At 31.0% G+C, this 25,145-nt stretch overlaps 2 protein-coding genes across 2 annotated transcripts; one reads left to right on the plus strand and one right to left on the minus strand.

The window, feature by feature from the left end:
* Positions 1–1,066: 1,066 nt before the first annotated feature.
* LOC134710670 (carboxypeptidase Q-like) lies at positions 1,067–16,607 on the minus strand. The gene is made up of 14 exons (XM_063571057.1): positions 16,592–16,607; positions 15,488–15,552; positions 14,931–15,087; positions 13,585–13,646; positions 13,023–13,190; positions 12,375–12,539; positions 11,499–11,583; positions 6,948–7,051; positions 5,626–5,712; positions 5,169–5,240; positions 4,838–4,882; positions 3,620–3,695; positions 3,262–3,441; positions 1,067–2,350 (listed from the first exon to the last, which is right to left on the minus strand). Exons 1-14 carry the CDS (start codon positions 16,605–16,607, stop codon positions 2,244–2,246), a joined length of 1,389 nt encoding a protein of 462 aa, XP_063427127.1. The 3' UTR covers positions 1,067–2,243.
* Positions 16,608–16,866: 259 nt separating this feature from the next.
* Positions 16,867–18,445, plus strand: LOC134710671 (uncharacterized). Its single transcript, XM_063571058.1, has 2 exons — positions 16,867–16,880; positions 17,085–18,445. Exons 1-2 carry the CDS (start codon positions 16,867–16,869, stop codon positions 18,325–18,327), a joined length of 1,257 nt encoding a protein of 418 aa, XP_063427128.1. The 3' UTR covers positions 18,328–18,445.
* The last annotated feature ends 6,700 nt before the right edge of the window (positions 18,446–25,145 follow it).

Raw genomic sequence — 25,145 nt, forward strand, 5'->3', positions numbered from 1 at the left:
TGTTTTGGTGTCTGTGACATTTGTCAGTGATAAGACAAAAATCATCTTGGAATGTAGAAAAAAATATTTAATAAGCATATTTTGTAGAAGTTAACAATAAATTATAGAAAAAAAAACAGTGTTAAAAATTTTATTTTACAAAAAGAACCTTAAAGACCCTTTATAAAACTATTATAAGAATTCGGAATTTATCATAAAGGGAGACAATAACTATCTGTATGATGAAAATAAAAATATTTATCATATACTTAGACTAAATAACATATGATTTTTACCGTATAATAACAGCATTAAATCAACGTATATTCCATATTTTTCAGATTGGTGCTTAGCGGGCTCATATGAAAAGTTTATCACATGCTTCGATTGTTATCACATGCCTTTCCGTAACGTTATCACATGGCATTCTGGTGATACTCTGCAAAATACACCTCAATGCTTCGTTTTCAGTGAAAAACATTACTAAGTAGTGTACAAAACAATTATTTGAATACAGGAAAGTATATTGTGTAAAATAATTTAAAAAAAAAAGGGTAAAAGAACCCGAAAAATGATTAAATCAATGCATTTTTTTTAAAAGTTTCACTGGAACATTATTAAGAAAGTTACTTTAAAAAAATTTTCGTAACAATGTTCATCATGTATATTGTTGAATTATTTTTTTGTCGATTCGTCCATATCATGCAAAATGGGTTTTTTCTCTGTTGAGGCATATGATAGAAAGATTTCATATCGAATGTATCAAATTTTGGGTCCGATGTCCGTGAACTTTTTTACTCTTTGAACTTCTTTTTAATGTAAAAGAATCAATATATGAATCTGTTATTTTTCTCTACTGTTGAAGCATATGATAAAAAGATCATAACATGTCATTTTTCATATCGCATGTATTATCAGCCCTCGGTCATTATCAGCGGCTCTTGGGTTGATATTGAACCTAGGGCTGATAATACATGCGATATGAAAAATGCCATGTAATAATCTGATATTATCATACATAAAACTGTTATGCGATCAGAATATGGAGTATTTCAATCTAGAACCAATCTAACATCTTCATATACAGAAGATGATTGGGGCACCTTTTTTTTTCTTTCTTACATACACAAATTACATAAGACACAAAACACCTCCGAGTTTTACTTCCCTGCATAAGATCAAAGTGGCAATGAAGTAAATATTATGTCAAGCTTGAGATTTATCCTTCCACAGCAGATCCAACAGTCTTCTCAACACAAAACAAGTATGGCCCTGTTTTTTAACTGGTTCCTTTTATAGCTAACAGAGAACCTGTCATGAAGGAGTATAGGTAAACCTGCTTCTTTTTGAAAAAGGTTTGAGATTCATAAATTGACTTTTTAAGAAATGTAATAATTTTCTCTTACATGATTATAATGGCTTTTATCTTTTATTTCCAATATACATGTACTCTCTTTAAACATTGCTTCTGGTGCTGTACAAAGACCAGTTCAAAAAAATATATTTTTCAAATCGAAGACAAGTTATGAAAACAATCATATTGTACAACTGTCTTAAATACTATTGATATAAAATGCAAAAACAGATTTTCATACAGAACATAAAATTGACACAAAATATGCCACTGAAAGTTACTCAAACAACTAACATTTCATAAACTCTATGCCTAACACAAAACTTGATATGACTCAAATAACAATAACACTAAATATTTTCTAATGATAATTTTGTATGACAAACATAAGGAATGTACAGAACTTTATGAGTTAAAAAGCTTTTTTTTTTCTCAACCAACATTCTATGTGGACCTATTTCAAATTTTGTTGCCATATCCAGGTTGAACAAAAACAACATTGATCTGATTGAAAATATTGTAGAGACAAATTATGCAAACTATAAATAAACAAATTAATTATATTTACAAGATATAAGAAGCACGTCAGGAGAGGGACCCCATTTAGGCAGTCAGTGGGCGCCCACTTTTAAAAATTTATGGATACATAAAATTGTTTTTAACTTTCAACTACAGCCTCTATCAAATGTTAAGTATACATAGTTTTAAGAGATACATATTTATCTAGGTAGTATTCCTTCAAGATCAGCACAATTAATAAGGTAGTTTTAGAGATAAATATTTTATCTTGATAATGTTTCTTTAAGGTCAGCAACAATATAACTAGATAGATTTTAGAGATAAGTATTTATCTAGGTACCATTTCTTTCAAATCAGCATAGTTATTAAGATATTTTTTAGAGATAAATATTTATCTTGGTAGCATTTCACAAAGGTCAGCCACAGTATAAGCAACAACAGCCCAAACTGCTGAACATAGATTCATGTCCATAGGATCCTGTACTGTCATTGTATCACCTAAAAAATTTAAAATCAACTTTTAAAAATTTGCCAAACAAGGTATATAAATAATATAATACAAGATAAAACTTTAAAAGGTCTACATATTCAATATACCTATATAACCATGAGTTGCCAATAACAATAAGAAGCTATATAATATATCTTTTATGGTGTGTAGCTTGTTTGTCATTTATAGGTTAATGTGACTTAAAACTTGAATGGCTCTAAAAATTAGCATTTACTGGCCAACACAATATTTTCATTTTAATGGTTTTTTCAAAATGTATGTCTACACCCTAAACCTGTGTCAACCAATTGATAAATTTTGCTCCCAGGGAGTCTTTTAAAATCACTCAATTTTCTTATAAAGAAAAAAGGCAAATGCCAAGACAAACTTCTTCTGATATGAATTTTTCATCTTCTCTCTCTTAGAAATCCAATGAACTATCTATTAACCCATCCACCAAAAAAAAATGTATGAAAGCAACTATTTACACAGAATAAATACTACAGGGAGATAATTATTGAATTAATGAAAATAAGTCACTAAGTATGATTTTTTCAACCTTCTGGTGAAATAGTCTCTCTCTCATAATTCCATTTTACATTCTCCTTAATGAAATCAGCCATAGAACTCTGCATGAAAAGACATCATCATACAGAATTTCAATCGGAAACTACTCGGCCTTTCTGGTTGCACGAAGATATAACTGTTGTACTGCAAAGCGAGAATGGACGAGTAGTTATGATTGACAAAATTTATCATAAACTTTATTAAAGGGAGATAATTGTCATCTGTGGAATGCAATAAAAGGGAGATAATTGTTATCTATGATAAAAATAAAAGGGAGATAATAACCATCTGTACGATGAAAAAAGTGCGATAATTATCATCTGTATGATGAAAATACAAGGGAGATAATTACCATCTGTATGATGAAAATAAAAGTATTTTTCATTGGCATTCAATATACTGCCACCAGGAACTCCTGCTTTCATCCACAGAGTTATATCTTCACCTCCTTCTCCTTTCTTCAAAGCTGTGGCATTGATTGGTTTTAATAAATTAACAATGGAACCCATTATTTCCATAGTTTTTGGGTTTCCTAAAAAATATACCAGTAAACAATCACAAATGCTCGTGTTAGTACTATTTTATGTACATTTTGAAGTTTGTTTGAAGTTTAAATATTGTTCGTAAAACACAGACATTTTGCTACTTGAATATCATTACTGCTCTAACAATATTCAATTACTTAAATTAACCCATTATGTATAATGTACCTTGAAAATTCATTCCTAGTGCTGTAAAGGTACCCATATCTGATTCTAAAACCATATCATAATTAGCTATATCTTTCTGAAAATAAAAGGGATAAAATATACTGCCACTGGAAATTAATCTATCTATATCATATAAAACAAGGTGTATTAATTCTTAATTCTAACTAGTTTTATCAACATTATGCTTATTATTGCTATAATGTTTTTTCTTATTTTGAACAAAATAAACAGAAACAAGAATGTGACCATAGTACACGGATGCCCCACTCGCACTATCATTTTCTATGTTCAGTGGACCCTGATATTGGGAGCAAACTCTAATTTGGCATTAAAATTAGAAAGATCATATCATAAGGAACATGTGTATTAAGTTTCACGTTGATTGGACTTCAACTTCATCAAAAACTACCTTGATCAAAAACTTTAACCTGAAGCGGGACAGACAGACAAACGTATGAACAGACAAACGGACGCACAGACCAGAAAACATAATGGCCCTCTACTATTGTAGGTGGGGCATAAAAAGTATATATTAGTTTCTATATGTTTAGTGCATTTAATTTTTCATTTATCAACTGTGAAAATATAATAATTTTGAAAACCACTAAAAGTACAATTATTTTCTTAAAATTCAAAATGACCCATGTGACTTCAATAAACAAGGGATACATCTTAAACAAAGCCGAAGGATTGATTGATTGATTTTTGGTGTTTTAACGCCACTTTTCAGCACTGGATTTAGGCTATTTCGTGGTGGCCAGTTTTTATTGGTGGAGGAAGCCTGAGTGCTCGGAGAAAACCACCGACCTTGATAGGAAAACGGACAATCCTAGTCAATTAAGATTGTAGTCGAGTGCACCTGCACGAGCGGGGTTCGTACTCACAATGTCAGTGTTGACTGGCTAGTGATAACAATAGTTACTACTTAGACCACTAGGCCACCAAGGCCCCCAACAAAGCGTAGGAAAAACACGGATATTTTTAGGAGATTTGAAATTTTAAGTTTGTTGTCTCTTTTCAGTGTTACTTTCACCAGCAGTACCGTTCTTTCTATACATACATAAGGCATCAGTGCATTTACCTTTTTCAAGGCTATATGATGACCTCCAATATTTATATATCAATTAAAAGGTCTTGTTAGGTTGCTGTCTCTTTGACATTAACCTTATACTTTTTATTATCCACATGACCTGTATTCAATTTACAAAATATGCCTACCTTGTGTCTCCTGTAATATTCATTGCCACCAAAACCACCTTCTTCCTGTAAACATATGGTTGATAAAACTGATTTTGTTGAAATAAATCATTGCCAGCTTACTAATTGTTTTGTTCATTTATTAAACTTCAAAACAGTATTGTCATTCAATTTTTGTAGGTTGTGAAAAAAATATTTTTTGTCTTTTTGTTATTTGTGGTTTCAGGGTCTGCAGCTTAAACTTAATGTAATGTTAACCAATTAAAAAGTATTTTAGCTTGCCATACAATTAAGGTTTAAATCTTTTTCATGTTTGACATTAAATAGAAACAGATCTGCTATTACTGTATACCTCGGCTGTCCACATCACCAGTCTAATGGTTCTTTTTGGTCGTAATCCTAACTGTTTGATCAATGATAGTGCCTGAAATGAGAAAAAGAAGTAAAAGATTTTTGATATTTTTACAAACTAATCAATCTGGTCTTAGTGGCTCCTGTTCCAAGAGGAAATGTTTGTGTAATTCATTGTACCTACCAATCTTTTGCTTGTAGGGGGCATTTTCCTGAATCATTTACTAGTAAGCTTAAAGGTAAATATAATTTAGTAATATTAATTATCTTCAAAGCATATTAATCAAATGTTCTTTGACATAGCCAAAAAGAATGTAAAAACAACTACAGCAGATATGTTAAAACAAAACAGTCAATTTTGTTAAAATAATTAAAATGATAGTAAAATTACCATATACAAGTAAAATGAATATTTAATTAAAATTCTGATGGACAAACACATAATATTCTGTACATACCTGCCATGATATAAATGCTCCACCACCATCGTCCATAGCCCCTTGTCCTACATCCCAACTATCTAAATGTCCACTGACCAACACAATCTACAACACATAAAACAAACTGATTGGAATAATTCTGAATTCATCAAAGATAGTAGCATTCAAGGAAATGTTACAGAGCCAACATTGAATATAAAACATGAAATGTGAGCACTGTGGAATAAACATCAATGAGACAATGTGAGCATTGTGAAATAAACATCAATGAGACAATGTGAGCATTGTGAAATAAACATCAATGACACAATGTGAGTGAGCATTGTGGAATAAACATCAATGAGACAATGTGAGCATTGTGGAATAAACATCAATGAGACAATATGAGCATTGTGGAATAAACTTCAATATGAGACAATGTGAGCATTGTGGAATAAACATCAATGAGACAATGTGAGCATTGTGGAATAAACATCAATGAGACAATGTGAGCATTGTGGAATAAACACCAATGGGACAATGTGAGCATTGTGGAATAAACTTCAATATGAGACAATGTGAGCATTGTGGAATAAACATCAATGAGACAATGTGAGCATTGTGGAATAAACATCAATGAGACAATGTGAGCATTGTGGAATAAACATCAATGAGAAAATTTGAGCATTGTGGAATAAACCTAAATGAGACAATGTGAGCATTGAGGAATAAACATCAATGAGACCATGTGAACATTGTGGAATAAACATCAATGAGACAATGTGAGCATTTAGGAATAAACATCAATGAGACAATGTGAGCATTGAGGAATAAACATCAATGAGACATTGTGAGCATTGAGGAATAAACATCAATGAAACAATGTGAGCATTGAGGAATAAACATCAATTAGACAATGTGAGCATTGTGGAATAAACATCACTGAGACAATGTGAGCATTCAGGAATAAACATCACTGAGACAATGTGAGCATTGAGGAATACACATCAATGAGACAATGTGAGCATTGAGGAATAAACATCAATTTGACAATGTGAATATTGAGGAATAAACATCAATGTGACAATGTGAGCATTGAGGAATAAACATCAAAGAGACAGCAATCAAGCAACCAAATTTAACAAAAAAAGTCATCTATAGATCCACACATGGTCTCCAATGGATATTTGCCAATACATAAAGGCATGCAATATTGCTATTAAAACGTTGCATTAATATCAATTTTCATCCTGTCTTTTGCAAGATCATTCATTGTCAGTACTTTTTCAGATCTTATTAGGCCAGAATATTTGTTTTCAGAATCTTCAGCCCCCAAGATTATCAAATGGTTGATCCCTTACCTGATCAGGATAGGTACTGCCTTTGATTTCTGCTATAGTGTTCCTGGATGTTACTGAAGGTAAGGTTTTGGCACTCATCTTTAACTTTACCACTATCTTATGACCTTAATAGACATACATACTGTATGTATCTATCATACCATGATAAATGTGTTGTTTGAAAAATATATTTAGCTTTAATTAATTTATAAATAAATATTCTTTAATTAAAAAATCTTTTTATTTTTTTTGACAAATTTACACATTTTGAGTTAACAAATGATTTCATTACCCATCATGCTAAGGTTCTAACTTTAACGTCTTTAACATTGCCATAAAGCGTGAGGTTTTTCTAGCAACAAAACCAGGTTCAAACCATCATTGTACCTTAATACATGTATCAAGTCAGGAATATGGCAGATGTTATCAAATAGTTCGTTTCTATGTATGTTGTATTGTTGTTTGTTTTTTAGTTGCACTTCAGTGTTTCTGTTGTTTCATTGTTTTCCTCTTATAGTTGATGTGTTTCCCTTGGTTTTAGTTTGTAACCTGTATTTGTTTTCTCTCAATTGATTTATGATTTTTGAACAACAGTATACTAATTTTGCCTTTCTTTATCTTATACTTTTAGCCTAGTCAATCTAGCTCTAAAATCACTCAACCTCCAACTAATTGCAACACAAGCTTTTTTTAGTGAAAATTATAATATAGACTTGTACTAACAACATACTAAAACTATACATTGATATGATTTGCGGAAAAGGTTATTTTGGGTGAAATATGTGTTTTTTAGAGAAAAAGTGCTGAAAACTGGAAATAAAGAAAAATAATTATTTATTGTTGCATTTTTAGACCTAAAGCTTGTGGAAGACAGGAAACCTTATCCTTTAACTATTATTATTCATATTGAAGAACTTTTGAGGTGAAATGAGTGATTTTTAGTGAAAAAACGTCGAAAACTGGAAACGCAGAAAATCTCTGTTGTTAATATTTTTGAAATTGATCTATATAGAAAAAAGAACATACTATTTTGTGAAGTCCTTTAGTTATCAGTATTAATATTTGGGTAATTTAGTTGAATATATGTCTTGAGACAGAAAACCCAATAACTGAAATTGAAAAAAAATCTTGGTTATTGTTGGTTAAAACTTTCGAATTGGGATATAAATAGTAAATACTTTCTGAAGTTTATCTTAAGAGGTCCTATAGAAATTATTATTAAAAAAAATGTAATTCTTGTGTAAAATTTATGTATGTGTACAGAAAAATTGGGAAAATGTAAAAAAAGCAAGATCGGTTATTCATGGTCAAAACGTTTAACATAGGATCTTTATAGACAGACTTTATTATCTTATGATTATATGCATATGTATTCCTCTTGTTATCGATATCAAAAATGACCTATTTGTTGTGTGAAATATTTTATTTTACGAACTAATTACAAAATAAGAATGAGTCCATAGTACATTAATGCCCAACCGCACTATCATTTTCTATGTCCAGTGGACCGTGAAATTGGGGTCAAAACTGTAATTTGGCAAAATTAGAAGGATCATATCACAGGGAGTATGTGCACTAAGTTTCAAGTTGATTGGACTTCAACTTCATAAAAAAACTACCTTGACCAAAAACTTTAATATAAGCAGGGCAGACAGACGAATGAATGAACGGACGCTCAGACTGAAAAATATAGTACCCCTAAGTGAGAGGCATAACAAATGAAAATTTTAAAATCTTGGTTACTTCCAGCTTGTGCACTAAAAACGTAAAGTTGAGAATGGAAACAGGAAATGTGTCAAGAGAAAACAAGGCCCCTGTTATCGGTCTTCGACATAGCAAGTAAATCTGACACACAAAGGTGGGCTTCAGCTGACCCCTTAATTATTGTGTACATTAGTTCAGCGAAATGTAAACCAGTCTTGAAACTCCAATACATACACTTGAACCAAAATTATCAACAACAAAAACCATAAATGTAAGACAAACTAAGGCTAAGGGTTCTTGACTTGGGATAAGTGTAATAATGTGGCTGGGAGAAAAACATGTTGTTTGAGAACTCAACCCTCCCATAGTTTCTCTAGACAACTGTTTATAGTAATTAAATATGTAGCTACACTAAACCAAAAATTAAAATGTGTTAAAAAATAACTGTGAATCATTTTGGCTACTGCCTTTGATTTTGTCATGTTAATTGCTGAGAGAGTATTTTTTCTAGTGTCATTGTATCGTCATAGATTGTAGTCCTTTTGTGAATTTTTCCCATCAGCTACTTTTTTCAACATTTGAATTGCATAAAGTCACAGTTAAACACAGACCAATTTTACTTAGCAAGCTCTATCAATATCCAGGTTTAATTTCAGCTATGTAAGCTTTTTAATTTTTTGGAACATACACTATTTCACTGAATTAGCATGAAATGTAGAAATTGTTTAAGGCAATTTCAAGAGAAGCTTTGTCAATATGATTATAATTTAACCTCAAGAGCTTAAATTTAAATAGCAATTGTACCAAAGTTGTCAAATTTTAGATGTTGAAAATGAGATAAGCCGACTGTTGAATGAATTGATGGGATCACTTCCTGGAGGGTTAATAGTAACAGCGCATTGGCAGATCCAGGGGGTCAGGGGTTGGAATCCCCCTTCTTTTTGGCCGATCAATGCATTTAAATGGGAACATATAGTTGGACCCCCCCCCCCCTTTTTGGCCTGGATTGGAAACCCCCCTTTTTTAAAATGGCTGGATCCGCCCCTGCAGCGCCTTTTGTGTGTACCCTGTAAACCTGTATGTGGTGGTCTGAAACATTAATCAAAGGATAATGACAAAGAACTAACATGGATTGTCTGCTGTATGAAATATTATGGTCAAAGATATATATGTATATAGAGAAAAACATTACCAAGTTCCTTCTTTAAGATAACTCATTGAATTAATTTAATAAAAGGAAATATGCTTTAGCATAAGAACTGTAAAAATGTGAGAGACTTATGGCCAAAGATAGTCCTGTCTAATCTGAAATTTTTGTTAGTTGTTTAAGGTGGCTTTCTAATTGACTTTAAAAACCTCAAATCTCTCTTTATTCATAATTATACTATACTACTCATTTGAACGAAACTAAAAGAATATCTAAATAAAATACACCTAATGCCTAAAGAATATAAATGTTTAGCTTTTAGGGTCCACTAAACTTTATCAGTGATCTCTTGGTATTATGTTTGAAACCATGATTTATTGTAAAACCTCCCCATTTGAAAACTTGACATAAGATGTTGTATGATTGGCAATGCCAAAAATATCCACAAGAGATAACAAGGGTGTGGATGTAAATAACTTAAATGGCTCATCGGTAAAATATAATACTGTTAAGACAATGAATGGAAAAATAAATATGACAGACAGCAAACAATAACCATCATGTACTAAAGCGGGCCACTTACTTGTGATAATCATATTCATAGTGTGCAGGGTTAACCATGTGTGGGAGCATGCACTCAGCCCTCCCATAATAAGGAACAGTTGTGAAATAGCAAACAACATAAGTGCAAATTGTAAAACTCAGTTTGAAAGGGCTCAACTCAAAAAGGTCAGCACAGAGTATATACTAAACCAACTAACAAAATGAAACTGAGTTCCAATAGCTAGTTCAAAGCTAATTACAGTTGATGAATAAATACTCTTGGCACCGACTAAAATATAAATCTGTACACATCCGATTAGAACCCAGTGAAAAGTGGGTTCAGTATCATTATTATATATAATATTGATGTTTTTGAAGGCGACTTTCCTAGTATGGAACGTGCACCCTTGTGGGTTTAGTGTTACAGCCAAAGCTTTATGTATATGGTGTGTTCGTTACTAATTACATGAGTAGTTTATTCTAAATCTTAACATGTTTGTTTAAGAAGGAAAATGAAAAAAAATAATTTCTTTTAAAACATGTAAAAGTTGTGGTAAAAAAAAAAAATTAAAAACTTTGAATTTAAAAATTAGTCTTGCAAAAAAAATCGTTTTTTTTTATTGGCCAAACACATGTGTTTCGAGAACACCTTGCCCACTTAAAATTAACTTAACCACAGGGGTAGATTTCTTTCAAAAACATAGTAAGATTGTGACTATGTTGGTTAACCTTACTCAGAATAGTCTTACATACCATCACTATTGTGGAGAAAATTATATCTTTCGAATTGTAAAATAGCAGAACATAATCTAGGTCTATATCTTTATTTAATTATACAAACTTTGACACAGGAACGTAATTCACTTGTAATATTATTCTTTAGAATTGACAGAATTATACATTGTATTGTATTGCTTGTACTGTTTTAAAAAATAAAGAACATTTTATTGATAAATTTTTTTTTTCAATTTTGGCAAATAAGGGGAAGTAACTCATATTACCTTACTTTTACTACAAAATATTTTCGTGAATTAAACCACTTTCCGCAAAATATATTTTTGTATAGTTTTAGTATGTTGTTCATAGATAGTAACAGACTTGTTTTTCAGAGAAAAACCTTGTGTTGCAATTAGTTGCAGGTTGTTCACTAAATTGACTAGACTATTTTACATCAATACCTCTCTGTTGCATTCTGTCCATCATTTCAGCATCTTCTACAGTTATACAGGCAGTAGGAATCTTTTTCACACTATCAACATAATCCTGTCAAAACATGTTTCCTCATTAAAGAATTGGCAATTCATGACAGAAATTCACCAAAATATACTTAAAAGCAAAGGAACAGACTTTTTATTGCTCTTTACCTTAAAGTGCGGACTTCAACATGGAGTCCATCATGTTGCATCTGTTCATTCAGTTTCATCATCTATAACAATCAAAACTTTAACACCAGTAAGACACTTACCAGAATTTCTTATTTCATTCTAGCCCTGTCTTTCTTAGATTTTATAATTTTAAAGATCATGTTTCTGAGACTTGGATATATTTATGAATACACCTCCATATGAGTATAAGGTAAAAACATCAACTATCCAAAAGATTCTGTGTTAAACAATGCAAATATTCAGATATCAGTAAGATTTGATTATGATTTTTGGTGTTTTAACGCCACTTTTAAGCACAGCATCTAGGCTATTTCATGGCGGCCAATTTTTATTGGTGGAGGATATCAGTAAGATGCAAGACAATAAGGACAAATATATCTAATTACAAATGAATAAAAAAGAATTCAAGAATATCTTTAGATATAGGATATAAGTAAACCACTATAAGTCAATGTATGGCCTTCAACACGGAGCCTTGGCCTACACCGAAAAACAAAAAGCTATAAAGGGCCTTAAAATTACTAGTGTAAAACCATTCAACAGGAAAACCAACGGTCTAGTCTATATAAAAAAAACGAGAAACGAGAAACACGTATAAATTACATAAAAAAATGACAACTACTGTTCATTGACAGCTACAAGGGTATTCCTATATTTACACAAACCTACCTGCCACCCAGTATGTGGACTATTAATAGATAATGGAGTAACACTCCTTATTAATGATGCCACAGCACCAACTTTAGCCGCCTCCACAGCACCATTTGATCTGTAAGCCACAGATATACCATATGAGACCCATTTCTGATTATAAACAATTATCTTTCCTTTGGCCTGAAAAAAAGACATAAAAAAAAATTCTATCAAAGTGTTTGCAGCATCAATTATGGATAAGAGAGCTTGAAATCATTTCATCAAAGACTTCTTGATTCAAACACTGAATTTTTATTTTCAAAAAAGATTTTATCAGATATCATTTGTTGATAATTTCGTTATTGAAAAGCATGACATACAATAGAGTTTGACTCAGTAGATACTCAAATTTATTCTAAAAATTTAAAGAAGTCATAAAAATGATGGAAAAAAATAATTCACCGTCCCCCATACATATTATTGCTTTTCTGGAATATCCACACGAGCTTATCATATTAAGAGTTTTATTTGTTGAAATGCAAAAATTGTCACTATATCCTCAAACAAATTTAAAAGTAATTTTTAGCTCATTCATAAGTAATTTAGCCTACTTCAGTAAGTGAATCACTTTACCACTGTTACATCTATACTTATCTGTGGTGACTTAAGTATATTAAAAGTTACCTGATCAGCTTTCTGATGTAACTCATCAAAGGACCTTACAACTAAAACTTCAGCTGTTATACCATCTTCTGGTGTGGCTATGCTTGATCCAAGGCCTAGCATGGCCAGTTTGTGATTTCTAGGCTCAAGCATTGTAGCATATTCCTCTCCCCTAACCCAGTGTGGAACCTAAAATAAATATATGCAGCAAAGACATGTTACAAAATATGAACGGTAAATGATTTTTTTAAATCTCAATTTTTTACATCCTCCTTTCCCCTCCCTGATTAGAAACTGGATCATCAAACAACATTTTTTTTGCCAATTAAGCATGATGGAGCTTTACTTCCAAAATCACTGAAATGTAGGAATGCTATCACAACAATAAATAATATAAATTCTCAATTAATTATTATGACTACCTCTGTCAAGCATATGCCATCAGGAAAAGTAATATTTTAACTAACTGTCTACTCATTAATAACATTGCACTGTAATATTGTTTTAACCTTTCACTAATACAATGAATGAGTGATGTGTATTATTATTAATAAAAGCAGGTATTATTTAATTACAAACTTACAGTAACATCTTCTCCATGAACATTATCCAAGCCATCTCTCTGTAGTTCATCTAACATATAATCTACAAGCACACACAACAAAACTGATTAAAAATACAATGCTATTGAAATTTTTTTTATCAATGATTAGGGGGGGTAGGAGGGGTCCTAATCCAGAGATTTCAAATCTAAATAAATGTAAATCACGACATCCCGAATTCGGAAAAAGTATTCCTGGATCCTGAAAGGATCAATCCTGAAATCCTGAGCTTAAAAACACCTGACGCGGAGTCCCAATAAAGGTCCTACCCCCCTCATCATATGCAACAAAATAAAACAGATAACTCTTTATTAGACAAAAATATGTAAAATGGTTAAAGTCATAAGAAACCTCAAATCAAAAAAAATAATGCATATGTTTTTTATAACTCAATGGATAGTTTTCATTATAAAACTTATGTACATATACTTTTTTCTGAAGAAAATTCTTTAATTTATCCATATTTAGAAGAAGTTTACTTTATTTTAATTGCTTGCTTCCAGCAACCAATTCCCCCGACATATTTTCCGTATGCAAAGTGACCTCAGTGTGACCCATCTCGTAAAAGTCCAGTGAGCACAATACGCATGGATGTCCTTAAAATAAACTATTATCTGAATTCACATGTGAAACACGTGCTCTCTTTCCATGCTTTTTTGTTTATTTTTTGTCGATTGTTGACAAACAGGTGACCATCGTTAAACTTCGGCTTCAAAACACGAACTTTAATTACCTGCCATATTTACACAACAACACTGACCGATTGAAAAAAGAAATTGACGATTATACGAAATTTACACGAAAAAAATGAAAAATTCGTGCACAGAAGACTAAGTTTATGATGTGTGTATGCATTGGTTCAAGAATTGGAAGAACATAATTTTTCACCGGTCACTTGTTTCTTATGACTTTAAGATATACAGCAATTTCTCCAATGTACAAATTCTGCCATTTAGTTTTGTGTTTTTTTGGGGTATATTGCTCACAAGCACTTGTATTACATATTGATATATATGTATAACTTTATGTAAAAGTTTATATGACTTTTTTTTCAGAGGCACATGCCTTTGAAAATGCGCTCTACACAGTCAAATAACAAAAATACTTAACGCCAAGGACAATTAAAATGGAAAGTCCATCATTAAATCTTATATATGATAATCCTATCTGAATGATATAACATAAATCTACTGTATTTCTTTTTTCTAATTCAAAATTGAAATTGATAGGAAAAGGTAAACGAGGAAATAACTTTCATTTTAAGAACAAAAGTTTTAATTCAAAGAACTGAAGTGAATCAGCATTTATCAAAAATATTAAACCTTACCAATAGCATTCTCTAAGTTCTGTGAACCAGCTATTCTGCTACCAAACTTGTCAACAAAAGTAGCTAGTCTATCATAGGACTGATTTCTTGCTCTTCCATGCACAGACAGGTTAATTATGGCATTAGCTGCCTCTAAAAAAATATGTAATTGTTCAAACTAAAATTAAAACTTTAATGGTATGTTAATCATAAACATAAAACCAGAGAACCATTGATGACTTTCTAATAAATTATTCCGGTATGCCGATCATTAGCATAAAACCAGAGGTCAATTGATGGACTTCTTAAAAACAAATAACTTAAATTTGGGTTATATTCTATGAATTATAGTCCAACATAATATACCTGTTAAATTTGTAATTCATTATGCAGCAAGTGTTAAACTAAAATAGTTTTCAAACATGCAGAAATTAACTGGCATTAATTTAACAAATGTAGCTTAAAGTCGGACCAATCTCTTCTATAAACAAATCATTATTTACACTATATAACGAAGAAAAAAAATCTGAATTAAAATAAAAATGTCTTCAATTTCATTCACCATGATAGCTCTTTACTTCATCATGGACATCTAGAAATCTTTGTTGGAGAGAAGTCTGTTCAAATCTTTCTACATATCTGCCTGCAAAAATAAAACAATGTTCAGTTCACACAGATACATAGACATACTGTTCACAGGTTTAAAAATTGTTTAAATGAAGGCTGATTTATTTGCAGTTAATTCCTTAAGTGAGTACTTCAAAAGGCATATATACTGAAAATGTATTTCTCTTATTCTATGGAAATTTATCCCTTTCAGAACCCATTGTATAAAAAAATTTAATCAACATGTGGTTGCTGGTGATCTCAAAAGATCATTGGATGATTTTAAGGGTCATGACCTTTTTAGCTAACAGGATGAATCAAAATATGCTAACAGGTGTTAATGAAATTGACAACTTCATGCAATGTGAAAGGCACTCGAAGGGGATTTTCGTTGAACAAAAAAGAAAATGTATTTCTTCATTAGAGAAACAGATTCTTACATAGTTACTCGTGGATTATCGGATTTATCCAATCTCGATAGTTAAATTATAAATTTTAATTTCTCGACGAGAGCTCGGACTTTAAAATTGATAATTTAACTATCTCGATTAGATAAATCCAATTATCATATACTTAGACTAAATAACATATGATTTTTACCGTATGATAATAGCATTTAATTAAAGTATTTTCCATATTTTTCGAATTGGTGCTTAGCGGGCTGATATGAAAAGTTTATCACATGCTTCGATTGTTATCACATGCCTTTCCGTAACGTTATCACATGGCATTCCGGTGATACTCGGCAAATTCCATGCGGCTCTTGGGCTGATATTGAACCTAGGGCTGATAATACATGCGATATGAAAAATGCCATGTAATAATCTGATATTAATCCACTGGTATCAATGTAAGAATCTATATTTACATATTGCAATGTTTTGTATCAGTTTTGGTTATTGAATAATTATGTTTTACTGTTATGAGGGTTTATTTAATGTTAATTCAGATATTTTATAGATCTTTTAACAAAAATGATTTTCTTTTCACTTTAACTTTATATTCTATTTGGGCCATAATCATTGAAAATAATCAAACAAGTTTATACACAACAGATAATATTTATTTGCACGTACCTGGTACATTACACATTTATATTGGTTAATATAGCAGGAACATATGTATTGACTAGATATATTGTTAGCTTTTTCCCAGGTTATAGACATGTTAACTTTATATATATTATCCATTTGGGTGACTGGATTGTGATGAAGATATATTAAATAGGATTCTTCTAATATCATATTTTAATATGTTACATAGATCTTTTTTTATCATATATGTTAATTTGTTTCATAGATCTTTTTGTATGTGTTCAATAAGTATTGTAGTCCTGAGAAGAGTAAGAAAAATGGTAGACCTTTGGTTGAATGCCAGAAATGCACCGAAATGCTGCATTTAACAGGTGTCTTATAGGAGACACAGAGCCTAGTTATCAATCCCTTTATTTTTCAGATCAACCTGTTTATAATTTTCATGATTAGATTAGTCCAATAATTGGGATGTTTTAAGCCCCACACTTTTTAATATTTTTATTGATGATGTTGTAAAAGATTTATTCAATGGTAGCTGTGAACCAGTTAGAGTTGGTGATTTGTCTGTAAATTGTTTACTATATGCTGATGATATTGTATTACTATCAGAAAGCAAAACTGGTTTGCAAGCCAGTCTCAATACTCTTAGTACATATTGCTCAAATTGGAAGCTACAGGTTAATGTTCAAAAATCAAAGGTTTTAGTTTTTAACTCTAATGGTAAAACATATCTAAATGAGTTTTTTTATAATGATAATGTCATACAAACTGTCTCCAAATATTGCTACTTGGGAATAATGTTAAAGTGTAATGGCAACTTTAACTTAGCTGTATCCTTACTAATGGAAAAAGCTAGGAAAGCATGTTTTAAGATTAAAAAAACAATTGGATTGGATAATCCTTGTAAACTTTTAGAAAAATTATTTGATTCATTAGTAAGCCCCATATTGCTGTATTGTAGTGAGATTTGGGGTGTTTTTGATAATTCGGGAGACAATTCCATTTTGGAAAAATTCCATATGAAATTCATAAAAGAAATTCTAGGTGTTCATTGTAAAGCAATTAATGCTGCTTGTAGAGCTGAACTTTGCAGGCTACCGTTATGCTCAAAAATATCATTTTCTTGTATTAAGTTTTATGATCATATTTTAAGGTCTGAAAACGCACTTATATCCAAAGTTTTTCTGGCAACTGAAAAAAATAACCCCTGGACAAAGAAACTTTATTCTATTTTTAACAATCTAGGATTTTCAAACCTAGCTGGGGGAAACTTTTCTATTAAACAATATCTACCAAGTATTAAACAACGAGTGATTGATCAGTGCACACAGGATCAATCATCAAAAATTCATGATTCATCAAAACTAAAATTTTACCAACAATTTCATAATTCAAAGCAGCGTAGTTCTTATGTTGATGTTCTAAGTAATAGATTAGAAAGGTCATCTCTGTGTAAAATTAGATTGAGTGCACACAATCTTGCTATTGAAAAGGGGCGATATCTAGGTTTAGCCACCGACGAACGAGTTTGTAATGTATGTAAATCAGGTGAGGTAGAAGATGAAAATCACTTTTTACTGAAATGTGAATTTTTTTCAAACTATAGATTTAACTTTAAAAATAAGATATTAAATATACTTCCTACATGTTGTAGTGAAAATCAGCTAAATATTAATAGTTGTATTAATAGTAATTCTTTAAAAGTCCTGAAAGTGACTAGTTCTTATATACATAAATGTCTGATGTATAGAAACGAGATTTTAGCTTCTTATTTATAACATATTTAAATACTAGTAAATGTATGCTGTATTCATTGTTGTAATGCACTGTAATATGGGCCTTTGCCAATTATTGTAATTGTGTTTGTGCCAATAAAATATTTGTATTTGTATTTGTATTTGTATTTGTGATGAATGTGTTATGTGATTTAAACTGGACCCCTGTTGTGCTCACATATTGCTACTAAACTGGTCTGCCATTTGATCTAAAGCTTCGCAACGAAGGAACTTGACTCAGTGTAGCGATAAGTGAACACAACAGGGATTGGTGCGAAGCTTAAGATGGAATGGCGGACCAGTTTAGATGTGATTAGTCTATTTTTTAATTGTGTCTCGGTTAATGATTAAACAATGGCATGTTTATACACCTCATAAATTTACATTAAATAAACTATCCTCTGTGCAGTTGGAAACGTTTTATGTTAACTTTAAGGCCTAACAACTACTAGCTAAAACCTAAATGCATGTTGTGTTTCAGAACAAAACACATTTCCATCTCTTGATTATCAATATTCACCTATAACTGGAAAGAGAAAACAATTTAGAAGCAGGAAGATATGCATTATCGTTATGGTCTTCTTAGTTTGTTCTCAATTTTGACCTCTTGCACTGGTATCTTCTTCTTTCCTCTATATCCTCCTCCACTAGTTAGAGCACACAAAGCTTAACCACGTAGATGTTGGTTTGTAGATTATAACAAGGACTTGTATACTACTATACCAATCCTTGTTAATACTAAAATGAAAGAGATAGTAAACCCAGATGGATGAAAGAGTCTTAGGTTAAAGTTTGTGTACCCTTCTGTAGCCATTTTAGTACGAATTTTTCAAACCTCAATTGTATCAAAACTACAGATATAATGAATAATAGAGATAGGCCATTTAGTACATATTCCAAGGGGAAACTTGATTCAAAGCATTATTTATTACTCTTTTATTGCATTTGATAGAAAAAGAGAACTTTGTGGCCAATAAATCAAGATTTTTATAGAAAATCCACAGCCTTTATCCTTGTACTCTCATATTTGGCAATTTGATGACTGATAGATATAGGATTAGTGCATGCAGTGCTAGCTTTGATTTCCTTAAAACAAGTTTATAAATGTAGTTATTGGTTAAAACAAATATAAATATGGCCAAAATCAAGTACACCTTTTAGGGTGCGCTCGACTTTTGTGACTCAGCACGAGGTGTTTTAGAATTTACAGGTTGCTTAGAACTTTTTGTAAAAAAAATAAACACTAGCACATCATAGAAAATCAAGTGAGAAAGTTATGTTTCAAATTTTATAACAAAAATCTCTGTATTAAAGGCTGTGGATTTTCTATAAAAATCTTGATTTATTTGCCACAAAGTCCTCTTTTTCTATCAAATGCAATAAAAGAGTAATAAATAATGCTTTGAATCAAGTTTCCCCTTGGAATATGTACTAAATGGCCTATCTCTATTATTCATTATATCTGTAGTTTTGATACAATTGAGGTTTGAAAAATTCGTACTAAAATGGCTACAGAAGGGTACATAAACCTTAATTATATATATGTACTTCATAGATCTTTGGATTTGTTTGGTATCCACATCTGATACACGCCTCCCGTTTAGAATAGGTATTTTCACAATAACTTTGAGTTCTGTATTTTTGTGGGGTTTCTTTTGTTTGTTTTTTAAGCCCGGCTTTGATTGCTGTTGATGATTTAGAAAGAGATTTCGTGTAGGACTTTGAAGACACAAATTCAACGTTACTTGTAAGAACACTTATGAAGTTTTATATCCAATACAGTAATGAAAGATCAAGTTCTTCTTCTTCGGTTAAAATTCCAAAGGAAAATAGAAGACCTATGATTAATTTATCCAGGATTGATGCTCAGCTGAGTATTGAGCCTCGGATTATTAGAATATTAGTCCAAGATTTAGCCCAATGTCTAGAGGTCCTCTCTACCCAATAATCCTACTCAATTACCACAGAGACATATAATACTTAATATAACTGTTTTATATGTATCTGGTTACCATAAGTTGGTAGGAATCGGCCCTAAGTATAATTTTTCTAAGCTATTCAAGAAATTTTAATGCTGAACTAGCAGAATTTAGCATTGCCAAACGGATTCTTTGGATGAAATTACTGATTGTTTTATTGAGGCAATTCGGGTATTCATCCTTCAATACCAAGGTTAGACGACAAAGCAGTTACTGCGTGTATCCAATTTGTTTCCAAAGGATCCAATGGGAAATATGATTGCCATAATTGCCACTTGATCATCGAGAAATGAGGAATAATTACAAAATCTCTTTTTAACATTATTTCCTGAAAAAAAACCCGAGATACCCAATGGACAAACAACTTTATCTATCAAAAACTCAACCTAGAAAACGAAAGACCGAACAACACAACCCTGGTTGATCCCGAAATGGTAAGCAGATCCTACAGGTATTCCTTTCATTGTCAACCACCTCATGATAGCGTTCGTAAAATAAAAGCGATAATTTCACTATTTCTTGGAACTCTTTGATTAAAATATTTCCTTTTAAGCATCAACCCTCTATCAAAGAAATCATGATAGGAAATGTAATCTCTTGAATATTGTATCAACTGGGGTATATTAACTCCATATGCAGGAGCTGCTGGAATGTTGCAACATAGCAATGGAACACAAAATTGGGAGATCAAAATCATCCTTTGTCGCCGTAATGTTTTGTTCTCAACACACCATCCTTGTCAATTTCTAGATGTAAGTAAAGATATGAGGTAGACTTTACTGTATTCGTTCTGAGACAACCGAGAGTTTCAGATATGTTGTATCCTGTATTTCAAATTACATTGGATAGAATAATGTGTTCAACTTTAGTCACCAAACTTTTAATTATTTAGCAAGTGATAGAACATCGTCTATAAAGCGGAACATGAAGTTAAGATAATGCTAAAAAAAATGAAAATCCTGTATCAAGCCCACCTCATATGATAACATAGTCATATCCATACTTATTAGCTGAGGTAATACAATTATTATATGTCTTTGGTTAAGACTACTATAACACAGTTATTAGTGAAATACTCACTGACAACGTTATGGCTGGAAACTGAAAAAGAGCAGCACACCACAAAGAAAACTAAAAACTGAGCAACATGAAACCCACCAAAAACCTGGTGTGAAAACAATGCTCTAGCATGATAAATAGATCCTGCTCCATATGAGGCAACCCTTGTATTGCAAATGTAAATACAAAATTTGTAATTTCAAAAGGAACATAGAACAAACCTTTAATTATATTTAGGATTACCTCCTTGGGAAGTGTCTTGGTATATGTGGAGTTTCAAAGCGAATTGTCAATACCTTATTCCTTTATCAATCAGTTTATCTGATGTGATTTACACACAAGAAAGATGTTTTATCTGGTTTAATCTGTGGCTACAACGTGGATATCATGAAGGTTGGACAGGTGCTTAGCAATATCTAGATTTTAAAAGATCAAAGTAGCATTTGTATTCATAGACCCATTTAGTTTTTAATTTTAATTTGTATCAACAACATCACAGCCTTAACCCATTCAGAGAGAGAATTATGAATTTATTTTAAATGTTCTAGTCACCAGTAAAAACATAACAAGTTTGATTATATAATTGGGGAAATGACTAGATGAAAGCAGGAGGTTTAGATTTGAAGGTGTGAATATTGAGATCATGCAATACATTGTCTGTAATTAAAAATTATACTAGGAATTTGTGGTATATAGGTATAAGAGATGAAAGGTAAAGTTTGATCTTTAAAGTTGGGATTTATTTTTGGTGTGAACTGTATTATGATGATGAATATTGCCCAAGTAGATTTTTTGGCAAAAGAAACTTTTAAAGAAGATCTGTTCTCCTTTTCATCTTGTTCAATGCAAACCAGTCAAAAATGTCTGTGACTGGCAATATCTAAAAAGATAACTGCAAGCTTGTAGAGTAGGTAACAATGGTTTCCAAATATAACTTGTATAGGGAAGGACATTTTGAATGGATAGTGCATGAAGCTTCTTTCGAATGTGATGAATATACAACAGCTTTTGTAAAGGGGGCAGTGTGACTGTGTCCATATTTAAATTTTAAAGATGTTGAGGATCTGAGGAATCAAGATAACTGTGAACTGTTAACTGATGTTTTTTAAGTGATTAGGATTAAAGCACAATGTTGACTGCTGTATTATTGACATTTTTACCTTTTATTTCTGTTTGTTTTGTTCATGCATCATTGTCAATATTGTCATATATGGAATTTGATGCAACTGACATTCAAGTGACAGGTTTAGCTGGCTATAAAACCAGGTGAAATCCACCATTTTCTACATAAAAAAATGCCTGTACCCGGTCAGGAATATGACTGTTGTTATCCATTCTTTTGATGAGTTGGAGCTTTTAAGTTTGCCATTTGATTAGGGACTTTCCGTTTTGAATTTTCCTTGGAGTTAAGTATTTTTGTGATTTTACTTTTTGCAAGACTAAAGTTATAGCAATACCTCAAACTAGACCCTAAGTGAATTCAACGTAACTCAGGTGTTCTAAAATTATACATCAAACATTATGTTTTATACTTTATTTCATATCAGACAGAATATTTTACTTAAGACTTCTAAATAAAGTCCTGTTTATCTAAATACCAATGAGAATACAAATTTGACTTTTGAGTGCATTGATAAAATCATTTGAGATATCTGATCAAGCCGTAGAATAAAAATCTGAAAGATAACAAGACGAAACATACATGGACTCTATAACATGCATAAAATATTTAAACATAATCACTTTTAACTCTAACATGATATTTCTATTGATACAGCAAAGAAGACAAAAGTATAACAATAACAATTTCATATGATATATGAGTAAAAACAAAGCTCTAAAGTGCTCAAAATGTATGAGAACATAATCTGATTACAATATCCTATACTAGATACTACTGCAAAATTACCAGCAATATTTGTTATCGACTGTTTATGCACACTACATCCTATTTGGATTTTATTTTGCAATTAAAAATTCTACATAAAAATATCTTAGCACTTTAAGCTGAAAACTCACTATCTAATATCACTATGAATATATAGTAGATCAGATCTCATTTGAGAGCTATAGATTTAAATGTGCGTGTGTTAGTGACAGGGATATGGAGAAAGACACTTTGCCATAATCCTAGTAACCAACTTTTTTGTCAATTTCTGTATGGTTCTTAAAGCTGCTATAAAAAAAATTAAACAGTTAACATTTAATCAATATCCATCCTGACTCTTTCATACATTCAATTATGGAACATGGCTTTAATCAAAGTTGATAATATAATAATACAATGAAACCTGCATTGCTTTAAGATTCATAGCCCTAAACTTTTTCTGTTCAGCTTGTATGAAATAATATGAAAACTGAACAATTAATACATGATAAGAAAATGTTGCTTAATAGTAACAATAAATTGACAGGTAAATTATTTCACTATTTTTTTTACCAACTTGCTCAATATGATTATATCATAAGAAAATTTGCACTTTGAACAATCTGACTAGTCATACACCAAAGATTATCTAGGTCAACTGCATTTAAAAAAATAAAGAGACAGCTCAACTATCAGAATAGAAACCTGAAATACTAATATGTTGAAAGCCAAATAGAAAAAGAAATCTTTTTGTTTTTGAATTCTACAAAGACCTAACCTCCTTTACTCAGTATTCACTTCTTTCAAGAGGCATATACAATTGTTCTAATAGTCTTTACTGTGTTGGATTACATTAAGTTTTTCTTGTAAATCTCATAAAAAAATAACAGGTTTTATATTTTAGTAACATTGGCCTATTGAAATTCATCCAATTTAGTTTAACTGCTTCAATTAATTATAGCTGTTGGGTGTCATCATCAAATAAACCCTAGAAATATGAGTCATATTAAAAAAAACAGTGAAACAAATTATGTCCTTAACTAATATTTACAAAATATGCCATTTATAAGTCACCTATAAGTGTACTGATGCCCTTAACATCATAAACATTATTACATATTCTTTTATTCAATCTACATATTCTCCATGTATTCTCAATGTATCATTGTTTCTTTAGTACAATTCTAAAATTATGCTTAAATAAAAAAAAACAAAGATATCTGGCTTAACATATACACATAAAGAAAACAAAAAATAAAAATATGAGCTTGTAAGGACCAATAAAAATATCATGTCATGTTTTGTACATGTGTAAGTGTAGTTCTTAACAACAACATTCTGAAATCTTCTGCTGTTATGCTAAATATTATGATATCTTACTGAAAACTAGCGATGCAAAGTCCATACATAGAAATGAAAATGACTAAACCTGAACTTTGGGTAGCATTGTAATTTGGAGAGAACATTTGTTGTTAACCTATTTCATAGCGTTACCTTGCAAAAGTTATGTAAATTTCTGCATTTCATGCAATCTTTACCTAAAAAGCAAAAACTCCAAAGTCTTTCAAAGAAATCTTTTTAATTCACTACTTTAAATTCAGAAATTGTTGCATGCATTTATTATTGCGATTTTGTCATTTAAGATTGATATGCAATTTTAATTTTTACGATTTTGAGAAAAATCCCGTTAAATTCATAAAAAATATTTCAAAATGCGAGTTTAAATTATTGCGTTTACAACTCAGTGGCATTTTTCGCAATAATAAAAACCTGACATTAATTTCTGAATTTACAGTATCATACTCTAAATTTTCTATTATTATTGTAGACAAAATTTTAGTTATAATTTTTGTTTTCAAAATTTCCAGAAATGGCATTACTAAATCTCAAATTTTTGTTCTTTGATTCAACATCAC

Source organism: Mytilus trossulus, chromosome 3, assembly GCF_036588685.1.
Source record: "Mytilus trossulus isolate FHL-02 chromosome 3, PNRI_Mtr1.1.1.hap1, whole genome shotgun sequence".
Classification (NCBI taxonomy): domain Eukaryota; kingdom Metazoa; phylum Mollusca; class Bivalvia; order Mytilida; family Mytilidae; genus Mytilus; species Mytilus trossulus.